This window comes from Acipenser ruthenus, chromosome 9, assembly GCF_902713425.1.
Source record: "Acipenser ruthenus chromosome 9, fAciRut3.2 maternal haplotype, whole genome shotgun sequence".
In the NCBI taxonomy this organism is placed as follows: domain Eukaryota; kingdom Metazoa; phylum Chordata; class Actinopteri; order Acipenseriformes; family Acipenseridae; genus Acipenser; species Acipenser ruthenus.
In genome coordinates this window covers 49,919,977-49,937,452 of record NC_081197.1, presented here as the reverse complement: position 1 = coordinate 49,937,452, position 17,476 = coordinate 49,919,977, and the positions used below count along the sequence as shown (strand labels likewise).

Sequence of the window (17,476 nt, the reverse complement as noted above, 5' to 3'; positions counted from 1 at the left end):
GAGGGCTATATTATTGAGGTATATTTCAGAATTTCATGACATAATGTTACCTTGCTATGTGTCTAAGTCTTAGACACATTCAGGAGTTACAATATGTTATGAGCATCAAAAATTTACTCAAAGCCTCCACTAGTGTTTTCCACTATTGTAACAACTTTGACTGTTATTAGTACAGCTTAGTTTGGGTGAGAAGAAGCCAAGTTTGTCATTTAGCCATCTTTAATTCACATTGATCAGAATCTTCAAAAACTTGTGATCACAACAACTCAAAGTAAAGTATACATGAGCAGCTGATCTGAAGTGTTATAGTAGCTAATCCATCACATTTACCCAGTGGTTCTCAACAGGGGGACGCGAGAAGCGTCCAAAAAAAAAAAAAAAAAAAAGTAATTTTTTTTTTATTTTTAAAGTATATACATGACATGACGTTCTTTAGATGGCGCTGGCTGATTCTATGGTAGTATTAAAGCAGGTTGATTCTATGGTTGTATAACCCCCCACCCCCACCCCCAAATGTCTAAGACTTTTGCACAGCAGTATATATATGTATATATATGCGCAGTTCTTTAGACCATAACTAAAGTTCAGATAATTCTTTCCAATATTACATTTTTATCCCTCCCATTGTCATTTCTTGGCAATAAACAGTTGCAAAAGACACATTTTCTTGTAGTTAAATAAAATAAATGTGTGTTATATATATTTGTAAAACGCAACATTTTAGTGTTGTCAAATTAATGAGTATTATAAAAAAGTAGCCTACTTTTCACAAACAGTCATAAGCCACCTATCAGTTAGTTCCTCCTTTGCTGAGCACGATCCCTGCCAGTGATATTTAATTTGAGCAGCTCTTGAAACTGCAGGTAATGACTGGTGGGTGTTACCTTCCCTTGTTTTATTGGCTCCTCAATTTGCAGGGGAATGTAAGTCAGTCAGGACACTGCCTTGGTAGTATTTCAGCTAACAGAGATTGTGATTGGCACCGTTTTTCAATTTGTTTAATGAGAAAAAGTTACAGTGACCTTCTGGGCTACTGGTGGTGCAATGTTGGGGGCCCAAAGTAATATTTGGTGTCTACCGGCCACCAAGCCACCGTTATTTTTAACCCTGTTTTTGTAATGCATTGTGGTGCCAGTAAATGGGTATTGTACAGGATTTTAGAACATGGGCTTTTTATTTCCTGGCATCTCATCAGTAGATGACCATGAAATAGAAAGTACCAGCATAAGTGCCTTTTCACCTGGACAGATATCCTTGAGCCACCTACTCGGTGAGTTTTAAACCACAAAACCTGTTTCTGTCTTTTTTTTGTTCCATAAGTTGCCCATTTTCTATGCACAAATCATACCCAAACTGTTACAAAGCAGTGATAACACTATAAATGTCAGACTCAAGAAGAACCTCTGCGTGCTTCATGTTCTTCAGTGACACAGGGAGTATCTGGATATCTTGACTATATTTCTGTTTTGCAGAATTTATTGACTTCTTGAAATTGGCCTTAAAATGTAACTTTTCAAAATATTCACTCCTTTTTTTGTATCTCTTTTGAAGACAAACTAGCATTGGAAGGGGTGGTGGTGCAGCGAGCCGAATGCAGACCCGCAGTCAGCGAGAATTACATGAAATTAAAAAGGTTGGTGAGGGGACTTTGTAAACAATCCAGACTACTTGCAAGTTTTTAAACATTATATATTTAATAGGGGTGCACAAATACTTTCTACATTGATAAGTCTACAGTTTGCATTCCAGAAATTGTGTTTACAGTTCTGTGATTTTTCAGTGATGAGCGAGACTGTGAGTCATATTTATTAATTCGGTTTTTGTCTAGGGTTAAAATGGTCCACCCCAGATATATATATGTCTAGTAAAAATATATTCGCAGTCTGTCTGTATTGTCCGAATGATCCAGCTCAGCTGGAATGAAATGCGATTTTCTTTTGAAGTAGGGGCTTTGTTCTTCCGTGCTGATGTGAGATGAGCAACACTTAAAACAAACTCTGATTAAGCACCTGGTGAGTCTGGCATACACAGCAGGACAGACAATACCCCATCTGCTGTGGAAAGGAACTTTATTACCTACCTCTTAGATAGTGTTAAGTGGTGTGCGTTCAATAGGCAGAGTGCTCCAGAGCGTTACGTGGTGCTTTCTATTGAACGACCTGCATGTTGAGAGTGCTTTGTGACGTTAGCTAACATTTTGAGGAGCTTACTCGGTGGGTGTTTCAAAATGGTCACGGTACAGTGCCAGTGCTGTCGCTGTGGTGTAATTTCCCCACGTAACAGTATGTCTACATGGCACAAGTATTTAGAATATTAAGTATTTGGAATACTAGAATATTCCGAATGCTCTGTATACATGTAGGCGCAATTCTCTTATTCCTTTCATATTCTGCATTTACATGGTAAACGGAATATGCCTTTTATGCCAATAACGCGTGCCTACTTTGCTTCCCACTGCAAACCAAGAGTGCTGATTGTAGCAGAATAGTTTGTTGTTTATTGTAAAGAGCTGGTGGTGTGGACGTATATATTTCTGTTATTTGTTTTTCTTTTTTCAGATATGGAATCTGTATTTTGAGATTGTGTAGATGCTTGTGGGTCTTAATTCAGTGCAATGTGTTCACACAGACATGCACGCTTATGTCTATTAATATAACAAGGAGACAGACTGAAGATGAGTTGCCCCTGTTTAGCCAAACACATCATCAACAGAGCCTACAGTAAACAAATGTACAGTAGAATAACCATAGTAAATAAACAAATAACGCAAATACTGTGTGTGTGTGTGTGTGTGTGTGTATATAAATATATGTCATCACATGCATAGTTGCTTTTTCAATGAGCATTTGATTGAATTTCTGTTAGAGCTGTAATTGTATATAAATAAATACATAAATGTATGCTGTTTGCAGATCTAGCATGTATTGATATTTGTTTTCTGTATATTCTGTTGTACTCAGATTGTAAGAGCATTTTATACTCTATCTATACAGTGCCCCAATACCTACTGGTGAGTGGCACTTAAGAAGTTTTGAAAAAGAAATACACAGAGAATATGTATGTGATGGCTAATATATTATAATGTGATGACATACTAATAGAATTATTTTCGTTCAGTCTCCTCAGTCAGCTGGTCAGGGTAACTTTCTTCTTCAATCCTGATGTCCACAACAGTGTGAAAGTGCATCCCGTGAGATAGTGCACCCTTACATAATAAATACATTTTTCCTTTTTGTTTTGTAATTTTTGCTACTTACCAGTTATATACAGCGCTACACTTAATAAAACATTGAATATAACGTCTAGTCAATGTAAAAGAAAGTTTTGTGAATAAACACCTACAGCAAAAGTAGAGATGTGGGAAAAGCTTGCAATGTACAATATGTAAAAATGTACTTACAGTTTTAACATGTTAAACTAATTAAAAACTTTACATCGATAACGAACTTGATCTGGTTCTCTCAAATCCTCCTTCATGATTTTTTTTTCTGCCATCCATTTAAACACTTCTGCACATCTCTGTTTCTTGCCATCAAGCTATTTTACGACTTTTATAAAATCCTTAATAAAAGTGATGTCTCCTCGTCAGACGAAAAGTATCTGTGTTTTCTCGCACGTGCCGTCATGTTTACTGCTGTCAGTATTTGTTATTGCGCGTGTCTGTTGTTGGTTACGCTTCATAGTCGGAATATGCTGTTTACATGGCTTTATATTCCACTAGTGTTCTGCATACTAGTGGAATATGCCATCTCCAATATTCCGAATATGCAGAGGTGGAATATTCCTCTTCATATTCCGAATATGCTGTTTACATGACGGAATATATATTCGGATTATTCAGTATTCCGAATACCAGTGGAATATTACTAGCCATGTAAAAACACTGATGTTGGACTTTTTCACCAACATATTTCTCTCTGCATTCTTTTTCGTAAAAAAATCGGATAGTTTATTTAAATTAACAGCGTAATAAACAAAGTGAATCTGCAGCATCGCACGCAACATTCGACATGCTCAGCTTGTTCTTGTTTGTTCGGTCGGCCTTGCATTAAGGAATATTTTCTTAACTGCATTTAAAAAGGAAAAATAATGTAGGAATAGCACTGTGTTAAAGGTGAACTGCATGTAACGCTGTGTAGGCTACACCGAAAACTTTAACCCCTTTGGCAGAAAGGGGACGTTGGAATAAGAAAACTTTACTAAAATTAGGTACTTCTGCAGTGTTACATTTCTGTCTAACCAAGAGCACATTATAAACAAAATTATATTTGTATTATAAGACTTTAATCATATTGGAGAGAAAAAACAAACAAACAGTAGTTCTTCTTCAAAGGCTTTGCAGAGGAACAGAAAAGGCAGATGCATGAGCTCATGGAAATGCAGAAGATTGCAAAACCATTCAGCCATTCACAGATGTATTCAAAGGATTGTTGAAGAAATAATTTCTTTGGAAAGTTTTTATTTTATTTGCTGTATAAAAATGTTACCGGGTTGACTAATTGTTGAAATCAATTGTTCTATTTTTGGACAGTTTTTTTTTAAATTTGTGTTTTGCTGTACAACAATACTTAATAGAAACATCTTAATTGCAAGCGTAAACTGCACTGTAGCCACCTGTAAATAAAACATGCAATATGCAACAATCACAGTACTGTGGAAAAATGCTCTCAACGTAGTTTTCAATCCGCACAGGACTGTTGCATGTATTTGAATTCACTGCCGCTAAAGCCATGGTGTTGGCTCTCGATGCAAGTGCAATAGAGGCATTAAACAGCAGATTTTCTGCACAACCTTCCATAAATTCATCCAAAAACAGCGCTAGTGCTGTGTTTTCTGCTATCTTGAAAGTTCTCTCTTCGTAACACACTGTTCAATAAGAGCTCTTATGTTACGTAGCGCCACAGCAGAGCACTCTGCCTGTTCAACACAGCCATGGTGTCTCTTGTGATAGCTTTGAAGTAGAGACCAAGCATTATATGCTCACTGTCTGCCTCCAAACAGAGAGTCTGCTATAAACTTATTGAGAGCTTAAGAAGGAGGCTGTGTGGTCCAGTGGTTAAAGAAAAGGGCTTGTAACCAGGAGGTCCCCGATTTCAAATCCTACCTCAGCCACTGACTCATTGTGTGACCCTGAGCAAGTCACTTATCCTCCTTGTGCTCCGTCTTTCGGGTGAGACGTAATTGTAAGTGACCCTGCAGCTGATGCATAGTTCACACACCCTAGTCTCTGTAAGTCGCCTTGGATAAAGGCGTCTGCTAAATAAACAAATAATAATAATAATTAAGAACCTTGGGGTATTTTTCAAGAAACCAGGTGTCCATGAATATACATATGTAAACAACACCATATATATATATATATATATATATATATATATATATATATATATATATATATATATATATATATATATATATATATATATATATATATATATATATATTTGTAATAAAAATATGAAACAGGTATTTTAACAGATATTTTAAAAGGTTGGTCAGTATTTAGTTGTCAATACATCAAAAAAGTTCAGGCAATTAGCCATCTGAACTTGGGAGAAATATGTTTTGGACAGATTGATTTTATACAGACAGAAATATACCAGATTGTGCTGTGTAAACCTTCGGGGGAATCTAGATATGTCTGTTTTAAGTTGTTTTTTTTTGTTGTTTTTCAAAAACCAGAAGAGGGGGGCATGTGATTCACAGTTGTGATGCAATCTTAATGGTTCTTTTGCAAACCCCAAAAGAAGGCTACGGAGATTCTTGGAATTGGGACATTGTGAGCATTGTTAAATGTGCAAAAGTGTAGTTTTTTTTTTATTTTTTTTTTACCTAAAGTTATTTTCTACATGCCTAGAAATTGAACAGCGACTTGCTGAAAAATGTAGAAGAAATTATTCCCTAGAAATGAGTTTGTTTTTGTTGTCAGTGTTGTCAATCTTCATTCTACATTTTTTTTCCTCCCTGCAGGACGATTTATTATTTATTAATTTGTTATTTTTACTACAAGGCAACGTATTGTACCAAAAGAATAAGAAAAGAAACTTGAATGCAGATGTAGGGGAAAAGGTATATACAGCTATATAGTTTATACTTCTACAGTAGATACCTTTTTGAGGACTCCTGAATGATTAATGAAGTTGTTTTTTTCTCTCAGTCAGGTTACAGATAGAAGAGTCATCGAAGCCTGTTCGTCTGTCACAGCAGTTGGACAAGGCAGTAACAACCAACTATAAACCAGTGGCAAATCACATTTATAATGTAAGAGCAAAATACTACTGTGCCATTAAAGCAGTAACATTTTTATGATGTCTTTCATCATGCTGTGGGAGGAGGAATATTAAAACAGTAAATCAATGTAGATGACGTTCTAATTGATTTTCTGCAATATTTAGTATCTAGTGGTAGATGTGTGTCCAGTAGAATATATGCAATCTACGGATACAAATGACTGCTATATTGCAGCAGCGGTGTGATCTAGCTGCTTTTGTGTGGCGTTTTCCTGCAGGTGGAGTATGACAAGAAGAAAAAGGAGGAGGGGAAACGTGCCCGGGCTGATAAACAGCAAGTCCTTGACATGCTCTTCTCAGCCTTCGAGAAGCACCAGTATTACAATATCAAGGATCTGGTGGACATCACCAAACAGCCTGTGGTGAGTATTGCCTGCTCGAGGATTAAACAATGCAACAAGATTGCTAAACAAATAGATCTGGCCCAATGTTTTTCCCAACATGTTCTGTGGTGTTTTTATTGAACTAATAAGCATGTATTCAGGTCCTACAGTAATTGCTGTATTCTTTTTACCTATGGAATGGCCCTCTGCTCGCAGTCTGGTTTCTTGTTTTGTCAGTATTTGTGTACTGTTTAGCTTGGACCTGTGCTGAGGGCTTTTACAGCCCATCTGCTGCTGCCACCTATTGGTGTAGCTTTGACAGACAGATTTTTACTTTCCTTGAGGCCTGCATGTGAGAATATGTATAACCAGCTCTCCAGAACATATAACCAGCGCTCCAGATAAGGTTTTGGGTCATTTGAGCAATTTACTCTGCAATTTAAACACTGTGTGTAAACTGTATTTTGTGTAAGTAAAATTCAACATTACTTTGAAGTCACAAGTACTTCCAATAAATACAGTACATTCTGTAATGTTAACTTAGGGGGTATGCATTAAGTACAGTATTGCATTTTAACTAATGTTAATTTGAACTACTGTACAAAAACTTGGTTTTATTTAGTCTTCCTTAATTAATATTATAGTCCGAGAAGTTGCTACTCTCAGTGTAGTTAGCTACTGCGTTCACTGAGTCTTCTCCCACTAGTACTCGCCTGTTTTGTTTTTTGTTTTCTGTAAATCTGCCTTTCTCAGTCTCTTGTGCTTTCCCTTTCCATGTCGACAGACACGCTCCCTAAAAATTAAACAAACAAAAAAAGTCAAGAAATATTTTAATTGCTGTATTGATACTGCAGTAATGCAAATAAACGATATTGTATTCCTTATTGATTGCCTTGCTACAGCAGTTTAAAGCATCTCGACTCTCTCCAAACACCAGCATGTTGTGTTTATCATATAGATTTACTTTCCATAAATTCGGTTGACAGATGGGTAAATTGGTAGGTAAGGTTGAGGGGGACTGACTGCACGAGAAATTGTAAAGAGCAAGAATCCAGTTGTGTATTCGCCCATCACAAACACACACTGCAAGTGAATCAACTGTTTATCAATGCGTAAAACACCCAGTACACAGCTCACCTGGAGTGCGTATAACTGTACATCAGTAAAAGTCTTTGTATCTGGGGACCCTCATGAAGCCCTGCATTAGCTTCTGCTCTCCTTAGTTAGGGAGAATAACATTGAGCGTTGTTTCACCTCTGGCAACACCCTCCAGTTTTGTTTTATTTTTTTATTTTTTTGGTTTGGAAAATTATTTCATCCCTGCCTGAATCTCTTTAATTCTAGACTTACTTGAAGGAGATATTACGAGACATTGGGGTCTACAATGTTAAAGGAACCCACAAGAACACTTGGGAACTGAGGCCTGAATACAGGCATTACCAAGGAGAAGAAAAGAGTGACTAGGAGAACTTCATTGGGAAGGCCTCATAGAAATGGTCTGAGCAAATGGACTGATTATTCTTGCATTTTAAGGCCTTTTTTTTATTTTTTTAAAGATGGCAGTATTGTTGCTATTTTATTTTTTTTTTTTTAAACCATGTTTTCCCAGTTTAACATATTATGTTAGGTGTGGGAAGAATAAAAATATGTTACTATTTTTTTGTGTGTGTGTTTCTCAGGTTTCAGTAAATGTAGTTTTGTAAATGCAGATAACTTGGGTTGTTTATTTTAAGGGTTTACTGTTGAGAAAATTAATAATAATAATAATAATAATAATAATAATAATAATAATAATAATAATAAAGACCTTTAAACTCATTTAAAACCTGTTTTTAATAATATAACTTTTCCATCCAACTACAACATATTTACAGACCTATTTATTGTAGTTTTATGCACCATATATTTTTTTGGTCTATCTGCACAAACATTTACTCCCAGCCAAGCATACCGTCATATACATGCTCCTTAACAATTAACTCAACTCAACTTTTTATTCTTTCTGGGATCTGCCTCAGGGCCCCAGTGGCTCACCTATTTAAACCACCTCCGCTTATGGAGTGCAGGGTGAGCCTACAAGCATGATTCAAATCCTGTTAGTGTGGTCAGCGGGATGGGAATAGTTCACCTCATTGTGCTTTGTACCGGCCTGGCATCCAGGGTTCAATAGCTTGGTAACAATCTGTTTGACAGGTGAAACGAGACTAGCTTGCCCACCAAATTGAGGTCGGCTGTTGATCTTCATTCCTCCTGATCGGAAAGTGAGTTGCCATGAGTATTAAATTGGACATCTCAAGTTTTGTACACTTGTCCCCGACTTGTTTTCTTTGTTTCAAACTCGTGATGTTTACAAGAAAGTGTGTGACACCTGTTATGAGAAAACCCAGCCAAAATCGTCTGATTAGAATTACTAATGATCTGGTGTCAGCAAGTCTGCTCTCAACTGACAAGTTCTTCCAGGAGTTATTCAGTTAGAAGTCTCAACTGAGTCTGTAGGTCACCTATTGTTTACTTCTGATGCAGGAAAACAGAGCATGGAGGGGGGCTTTTTGAAGTCACCTAACCATCTTGGGAAACCTTCTCAACAAGGTTGTTTTAATAGACTGGGTGCAAAGTAAGTGTAGTCTCCCTACCTGTACTGATGCTACAAATTTAATCAACGTAATTTATATACCATGTTGTGTATTTATTTAGTTATGGTTGAAATTAACACACATTCTATTGTCCACTGTTCTTTTTGTTAAATATTTGTAGACTGTTGCATAAAACAATAAAAACGGGTTTACTAAACAGAGTACTTTTTTTAATTTTTACAAAAGCTTGTTAATTTGTGAATGTTAATATAGAGTTGTTCCCAGATAATGCATTACAAAGTGAAATCAGAAGACTCAAAACCCATTCTCGCAGGTCTGTGTGCATATCTTCTGATTTTTAATCCCCTACAAAAAGAATATAGTTGAGGCGTATGCATGTCAAAATACCTAGAGAACCGCTTATCTAGTAAAACTTGTGAGATAGCAGGGAGGGGGTTAAAGCCTCCCTGAAGAAAAAAAAACGTGAAAATGCACGTCGCTTTATTGTTTAATTATTTTGCGTTTCTGTTAATCAGTTTTGTTAACTGTTTTATTGTTTAATTATCCCCTGCACCTGGGTGGTAATTGGGAATTTGGACCAGGTGCAGGGTATAAAGGACAGGCAGTTAGATTATTCAGGGCTGCTGAGTAGGAGGAGGCAGAAGTGAAGTGCTCTGCTTCCGAGCAGTCCTGAGAAGTGCTGTGTTAAGCCTGCGTGGTTTTTGTTTGGTGTCAGGTAAATGGCTTAGCCGTCCTGGGAGTTAGTTAGGGAATAACCTGTTTAGTTAGCGCTCCAAAACGGAGTTAGGTTTTATTTTTGTGTTTATTAAAAATATAGCGTGTTAGCGCTAGAAAATCCATTTCTGTGCACTAGGTCGTATTTTTAAAGGGGCACGAACCCGTGAGTGGTGCGAGTCTTGGCATTAACATTATTTAACGCAAGCTTTTGAGAGTATTATATTCTGGGGATGTCACACATTTTGCATAGTTGGACACTTGCAAATTGTCATGAAACTACTGTAATTCATATTCTATACTATTATGTACATGTTAAAGTCATGGTTATCAACTTGTTCATCATACAGAGCTCTAAAATGTATAGTTGCGACAGGCGATGTATGTTGCTTAAGTAGTTTGGGGTAGGGTACACAAATAAAGATGGTTTCTATCTCTGAATTTATCAGCACTTCCACCCCCTTTTTTTAGCATCATGAAAAAATAAGTCACCTTGAACTACATGAATTGTGAACTCCAGTAATTACACTACGAGTGTTTATCTATATGTACATACAAGCAGACATGTATCTCCTTATACAACAGGTTTTGATTTCTCTTTAACTTGTACCACATGTACAAAATGTGATTAGTACATAATAGCTGGTATAAATGGTTTGTGTCATGAATTACTCCAGGAATTTTTAACTCCACGGCACAATGAACTGCATGTTTAACATGGCAAGTCATGTTTGACCCCCACATCCCTGCAAGTTCTAGGTCATATAAATAAGGAGATACACTCTTCAACCTTACCATAGATTAATTAATTGCCCTCTTACCATTTAGTAAAATCTGCATCCCAAGTGTAGCGTTGATAGCCAAAGCATGAAAGTATGCAGATCAGCCAATTCATGTGTATATTTTAATAAAGTGAAACCTGCTCTTTTAATGTCTATAGATTCAAGTTGGTCTTTAACACCCCCAGCCAACAATTCATTAATTTCAAAGCAATACCAAAAAAACAAAAGTCATGGGATATTTTGTTTGTGCCCAGTGGTTTATTCTATTTCTTTACAATGTGTGAAGAGCTGGGAAATGCTTTAAAAAATAAATAAATAAAATCAAATCATTATCCAGGTCAAACTGGATAATTTTGGCAAACCATAATAGTCCCATGCCTTTCTTTCCTGAAGCAGATGAGAATACACAAGACCAGAAAGTTGCTTTCTCAAAAAGGTTAACTTCATACAGCATGGGATGCAACAGCAGACAATGTGAATCTCAGGATCAAACCCAGGACTCTTATTGATGTCAAGTAGCTCAGAATGTAGTCTTCACTCCAGCATGTTTCCAAAGAGAACCTCCAACTGCAATTCAGGCCAAAAAGCATGTAGTGTGGGTCAAATGAGTTTTATTACAACACCACAACACACAATTTAAAACAATTCCTCTATTCCAAAACAGAGCTCAAGATACCAGTCCATTTTTTTGTGCCAAATTCTTGAGAAGCAGCCAGTTATGATGAAAGGAACAAGAGTGGATGTCCTGCAGCATTACTGAAATCAAAAAGCAGACAAAACACATTCAATTTTATAGTTGTGCCAAAACCATCCAACATAGTACACTACATGAAGTATATTTAAAACAAAAAAAAAAAAAAAAAAAAAAAAAAAGTAATCTGACCATCGCATAACCGCCTCGCTAAATAAATAAATGAATATATTAAAATTAGGCTACAAGTCTAATGGTATTGGCAGCAAGTGCAACATCTATGATGGAAACAAAGAAAGCGTTATAGCAATCAGCCTTTTCGTCAGTTCCCCTTTAAGAGAGATGGGCTGTGTGCATGTGTCAGTCAGCTGTGTGTAGCACTGACATTTCAATATACCAGTTGTGAAAGCTTTGTGTTTTACTCTTTGTGCAATGTGTTTGTATGATGGAGCGCACGATTGCAGATATTGGCAGCGTGTTGTTGTAGCTTTTAAATACATTTGAATTAAACAAAGCAAGCTTGATAAAACACAAAGCTTGCTGACCATTTGTTTAAAATAGTTGAAGCAATATTTAAACCAAGCTTCTTATCGGCTGCTGGCAATATCAAGAATGAGCGCAAAGCACTGCGACGGATATTAAGAAAGCAGAACCAGGGAGGCAGAGACTTAGAGAGTTAAAGAAGCCATCAGTTGCAGGTTACTGTACATTTACAGGTTTGTTTTTTTTTGCATGGAGATGGCTTATATTAAACCGCATAGCAACGTTGTATTGTTGCCCAATTAATCTAATTTTAGTTTGCTTACTTTCCAAAAGCAAGGAATAACTCAGGGGGTCAGATATGCGACGTTGCACACACATACATATTGTATTTTTTTTTAATATATTTATTTATATATATATATATATTATATATATATATATATATATATATATAAAAAAGAAAGGATACACGAATTGACTCCTAATTTACATTGGAAGATATGAAACATTAAGTCAATTAGTAAAGTATGTATGTATGTATGTTCATTCAGTCATACTAAAATTAGATCATTAGGGTAAACAGTGCTAGGAAAGCCTCTTATTCCCAAAATTTAGGAAAATATGAACCACTGGGAAGCAATTTATGGAACCAGGCATTACATATCACAGGACAACATTACAGCCAAAACATGAACAAAAGGCTTTTTATACTGTCTTCACCAATTCAATCCAATCTGCCACAAAAAAAAAAAACAGATGGAGAAAAAGAGGAATTTGATCTTGCATCGCTGTGCAAACCAAGAAGCCACTGCATTTTGCTTCAGGTCTATCAGTGGATGCATGTTGCCTTCTATTTTAGAGCTAAAAAAAGGTTTACTATAGGGTTCTATCTTGGGTCTGATACCATTCTCACTATATATTAATGGTGTGTGCCAGAATCTGAAGAGCCTATTGTCACCTATAACACTAACCTGCGTATACTACTGGATACTGTGGCACAAATGCAATAAATACCATACGATAATTTTGGCACTTCAAACTATTGCTTAATTATATACAAAAAAAAAGTTAATGCTATTTAGACCTACATGTAAAGGCTTGAAATAAATGAATCTCAATCATTGATATGGCGATACTTTATTTTACATGCCTCTACTGAGCAAACCTTGATGGCCTAATGAAATAAGCAGCCAGATTTTTATTAGGATTACTACCCTCAAACTCAAGTTACTGTCATTTAAAATTAGAAGGCAATTGCACTGGGTACTTTGAAATGTAATAGGACCGTTGCCAGGTTAGAGGCTCAATGTTACAAGTAAATACTCAAGTAGTTTACGATCAAGTCTTACACTTAAAGTGCTTTGGCCGATCAGCATTTAGTTAGTGCCCCTATGGCATGGAAGAGTCTAGAGTGTGCAGGGATATGATAGTGCAATAGATATAACCCAAAATGTATCAGCTAAACATAGAATGAGGACTAAGATTAGATTTATTTTGGAGTAGGTTCCAAGAACTAACAAGTGTAAAGGTTTCCGATTCCAGATTGAATGTAGGATATTGTGTTTTTTTTTTGGTTTTTTTTTTTTTTTTTTCTTTTTTTTTTTTTTTTTTAAGACAGGTGTTTTTAATGATGTGAAATGACTGCTGTGTTTCTGGTCATCTTACCAGGACACCCTTGTAAAATGAGGGGTTATCAATGGGTTTTTTCCTTGGTTAAAAGTAAAATGTTTTAACTTACACATTTCTCAAGTTCCAGACCATCCTTGAAGAACAGAATGTATGGAGTGACCCCATCCTCACGGTAGTCTAGGAAGCCCACCATACCTTCAGGGTTCATGGATTCACCTGTGTAAAACTAAGACCAAAACAAAATACCTTCAGGGTTCTACTCAGCTAGGAGTCCAACAACTATGTTTAGATTACAGCAAGATGCTCAGATATTAGAGTTATTTTCACAGGATTTAATCCTCCAAAGGTGTCCTAAGTTATTCATCACAGCAACTTTTCAGCATTTGCACGATAAGTGAAGGGACATTAATTCTTGTTTTTCTTACCTGATAATTCTTTAAGTTTCCAAGAATAGTTTTAACTTGTTCTGAAGCACCAGTCATAAATGGTTTTACTCTGTCTGGTGCAGTCTCTTCCAGTTTTGCTTTGATTCTGTCAAAAGATAAAATTTGTCAGAACATCCCTGCCACATCTGTCAATTAAATATCTCATTTGATATCTCAGATTCCAATACTCCACTTGTGTTAGTTGTGTTTGCAAAGACAAGTCAAAACATGGATAGGCAGTTCTCCAGCTATACTGTACGGGGTTAGAAACTCACACTAGCCTTGTACCCAGTCCTGGGTTCCCAAACTACCATCACTGAAGTATATTAATTTTGAGCAACCCCTATTAAACCATATTGTTCCTTTCCTTCTTGCTTCATGAGCAACTCCCAATAAAAATCAACCTAAAGATACAAGATACTAAATCTGATTCCAGTCATGGTGTTTAATGTAGAGAAAATACATTGGTAATAATACTAGTGCTGCCATGCAATCAGAAGTTATTTTGCACCAAAAAGTAGCATTTGTTTACTAAACCTCCTCCTTTTTACTGGGGATGTCTTCCCTTATTCAATCTGAACCGCTACATGAAAGCACACAGAAAGCGCAGGGAAACTGATCTAGCATCATTATCTAACCCCAAAGAAGCAACTTTTCACTCTGCTCCGGGTTTGTCAAGAGATGCAGAAAACTTTAGAACTGACAACTTCTCCCATACTCATTGTGACCGTCAAGACAGACACTTACGCCTTCATGTAGTCTTTGATGTACTGTTTGAACGATTCCTTGGTGAAGCCCGTTTCGGACAGTTTGTGGTTTAAAACGATGTCCACTCCACTGACTGTTGAAGATTCTGTTCCCTCATCCTGAAGCTCTGCTGAGGCATTGCCACCGATAAGAGAATCATCAATGTCCCCAACTGTTCTGCTGACAATCTGAAACCCAAAGAGATGGCATAAGATCCAAGCAATCTGAACTGTTGCAAAAGCAGCATACTGCTTGACTAGTTTCTATAGTTCAATTAAACTAGGTCCTGTCCCATCCCGTTCCCCCCCTGCCCCCCCAAGCCACTATAGCCACAAAAATGAAACCGAGGTCAAATTGATCTTTCACCATGGGGTCTGTGGTAGTTAAAAGTAAAAATAAATCTATGGAGCTGATAGTGCTTGATTTATTTTATTTAAAGCTGTATGGACCTCTGCACATTGTAATTGGCTGCACACAATATGTGCAGGTTTAATTAAATCAAACCAAATCAACAGCAACTTTGGCCCCTTGTAAAATGCTTCAAGTTTCAAAACTCAAAAGCACCCATCTCCTTCAGATCATTAAATGTACTCCCCTATTCAATCTGAGCTGCTACGAGACAAAGCACACAGAAAGCGCGAGGACATTCATCTTGCATCATTATTTAAAACCCAAGAACACGTGATTTGCTTCAGGTATGTCAAAAGATGCAGTAGTGTTTAGTAGAGGATGATGCCCAACATACCCGTTTAACATTCTTAAGACTCACTGCTGTTCACCGTTAGGCATTTCGAAGTGCATGCGCGGGGTGAATGTGACCAGACTACACTAAGTTAAGCAGAAATGATATGGCCTCCCATTCCCTAGCTTTTAAAACACACTATTGCTTATTCCTCATTCAAACTGAATCAACCCCTGCTAACTGCTCTATATGAATCCCCAAAAAAGTTTACATGACAACTGAAATGATGACTCACTACATCATTTTTTTATTGTTTCTACCAATGACGTAGAATCATCGGATAGAAATCTCCGCCCTGCAGCATTTTTTTTTCCTAGCGTACTGCGCTTCGGTCCTTTAAATTTATATGCTGTAACGTAAATAGAATTGTGAAATTAAAAAAATGCCTACCTTTCCCTCTACTTCATAGCAGAGGCCGTTGGCAGACTCTTTGATTTTGTAGATGTCGGAGAACATTTCATCTCCTGCAGGAAGAGAAATCAGAACAATTAAAAAGCCCTGGGACAAAAAAAAAAAAAAAAAACCCAAACAAAACAAAAAAGCGTTATGTAATATAAAATCAGTAAACCAGATATATTTTCACAACTCGAGTCTTTTTTCAGATCCAGTTCCTATCTTAGCACAGAACATCTACACTCGGCTTTGTTGGTTTCGGTGGAAAGTTTGGTTACATACGATTTCCATACAGTCACTCTAAATATATTTACACAAATGTTATTCTGGTGTTCGCTAGCTCATTAAACTGTGTGTAGTGTGAAAATTAAGATCTAGCAGCCATACTAGGCTGTAAACGTATGACGCTACAGTACAGCCCAGGCTAGTACTTTACTAGGGAGTATAAGTATGACTAGAACAGCCACCACCCATAACTTTGGCCTGGACTGGAGTGTGAAATGGCTCTGCACCGTTACATTCCGTAACCTGCTCTAAGAACTTCTAGTACACACATAATAAGGCTTCAATTATAACAAACGAGCTCGTAAAAATCTCTTAAACACTCCTCAACCGGCGGCTATCAACAAACACATCGGACCATCCGATCCGAACACACACAATAGAGATAGACTACAGCTAATCTACGGCCTAGCTAGGCCTCGGCACACACACACAGAAAAAAAAAATACAATTAAACCAAAAAAGTCGTCCCTTGATTGAAAGAGTGTCTCAGATTCTAAAATGATATCATGTTTGTTCCCAAAGGAAGCCCGTTCTTACCGCTGATGATATCCTTGTAAATGATCATTGTGGCGGATTGTGTTTGCCGGTCTCACACGACGCGAGCTCTATCCTAGGAGAGGGACTGAGTAGAAAAGGGCTGCTGAGCGCGTTCCAGACACTTAGATAGGACCACAAGCAATACGTCACCACTTTATGTGTTTCACGGAACGCGTAATTGGATTACGTTTTACGCAGATAGCGTTGACGATATCCATGGTGCTGTTGAATCGGTCTGCTCCATAGACATATAGTTCTATATTATATGTCTATGGTCTCCTCGCGAAATTTTTGAGCAAAGTGTGTGATTTTGAAATTACATTGCCCTGGTAATACACCACACTAAAACGAGATGTGGCAACGTTTTAGTGGTGGTGCTGCTATACTGCGGTACCGTACGGCTAAACAGCCAACCGACTTTTCGCCTCTCCTTTACTAATTCATTTCACAATGACCAGTTTCTCTGTTTTAATTAAGAGACCACAACACATTAAACAGTGCTCAGGGTCATTTATCCTGGCGAATAAATGACTATATTAATTAAAGGTAGGTCTAAGAAAAATCACGTGTGTGTGACGTCTATGTACCATTTTGCTAATTTGCATACGTTTTGAGTCGTGTTTTCTATCATTTACGGCAGTTCTGACAGCGCCGAGTGAAAGGAAATTGTTTCCATATGTTTTTTAAGCCTCATTCCGTTTAGAAAAACGTCCTCGATCACACGTGTACCAATGAACCTTTTTTAAATCACAGTATAGTTTACAGTAAGTGCAAATACTATTAGAATATAGTATGAGATAAGTAACACGTTTAAACCAATTTGTATCTATCGGGGATAAAT

At 37.0% G+C, this 17,476-nt stretch overlaps 2 protein-coding genes, 3 non-coding genes and 1 pseudogene across 6 annotated transcripts in view; 1 reads left to right on the top strand and 5 right to left on the bottom strand.

The window, feature by feature from the left end:
• LOC117405332 (general transcription factor IIF subunit 2) overlaps nt 1-8,372 on the top strand; it is a 32,663-nt gene extending 24,291 nt beyond the window's left edge. The window contains exons 5-8 of one of the 2 annotated variants that reach the window (XM_059030175.1): nt 1,552-1,633; nt 6,162-6,261; nt 6,509-6,652; nt 7,958-8,371. In XM_059030175.1, coding sequence (XP_058886158.1) covers nt 1,552-1,633; nt 6,162-6,261; nt 6,509-6,652; nt 7,958-8,077 — 446 coding nt within the window. In that variant the 3' untranslated portion in view covers nt 8,078-8,371. Of the gene's footprint in view, nt 1-1,551; nt 1,634-6,157; nt 6,262-6,508; nt 6,653-7,957 lie in introns of both variants that reach the window. The other variant, XM_059030176.1, reaches the window with a different exon arrangement.
• A 2,922-nt stretch (nt 8,373-11,294) lies between these two features.
• Nucleotides 11,295-16,785, bottom strand: LOC117405149 (translationally-controlled tumor protein homolog). The gene is made up of 6 exons (XM_034007976.3): nt 16,636-16,785; nt 15,811-15,884; nt 14,679-14,866; nt 13,932-14,037; nt 13,616-13,732; nt 11,295-11,459 (listed from the first exon to the last, which is right to left on the bottom strand). The coding sequence occupies exons 1-6, from the start codon at nt 16,661-16,663 to the stop codon at nt 11,457-11,459; spliced, it is 516 nt and encodes a 171-aa protein (XP_033863867.1). The 5' UTR covers nt 16,664-16,785; the 3' UTR covers nt 11,295-11,456.
• On the bottom strand, nt 12,586-12,719 carry LOC117406399 (small nucleolar RNA SNORA31). The gene has a single exon (XR_004544955.3). It is a non-coding gene; the product is annotated as a small nucleolar RNA SNORA31 (small nucleolar RNA).
• On the bottom strand, nt 13,806-13,878 carry LOC117406397 (small nucleolar RNA SNORD58; annotated as a pseudogene).
• LOC117973075 (small nucleolar RNA SNORA31) lies at nt 14,486-14,618 on the bottom strand. The gene has a single exon (XR_004663781.2). It is a non-coding gene; the product is annotated as a small nucleolar RNA SNORA31 (small nucleolar RNA).
• On the bottom strand, nt 15,262-15,391 carry LOC117406400 (small nucleolar RNA SNORA31). The gene has a single exon (XR_004544956.3). It is a non-coding gene; the product is annotated as a small nucleolar RNA SNORA31 (small nucleolar RNA).
• Nucleotides 16,786-17,476: the final 691 nt, after the last annotated feature.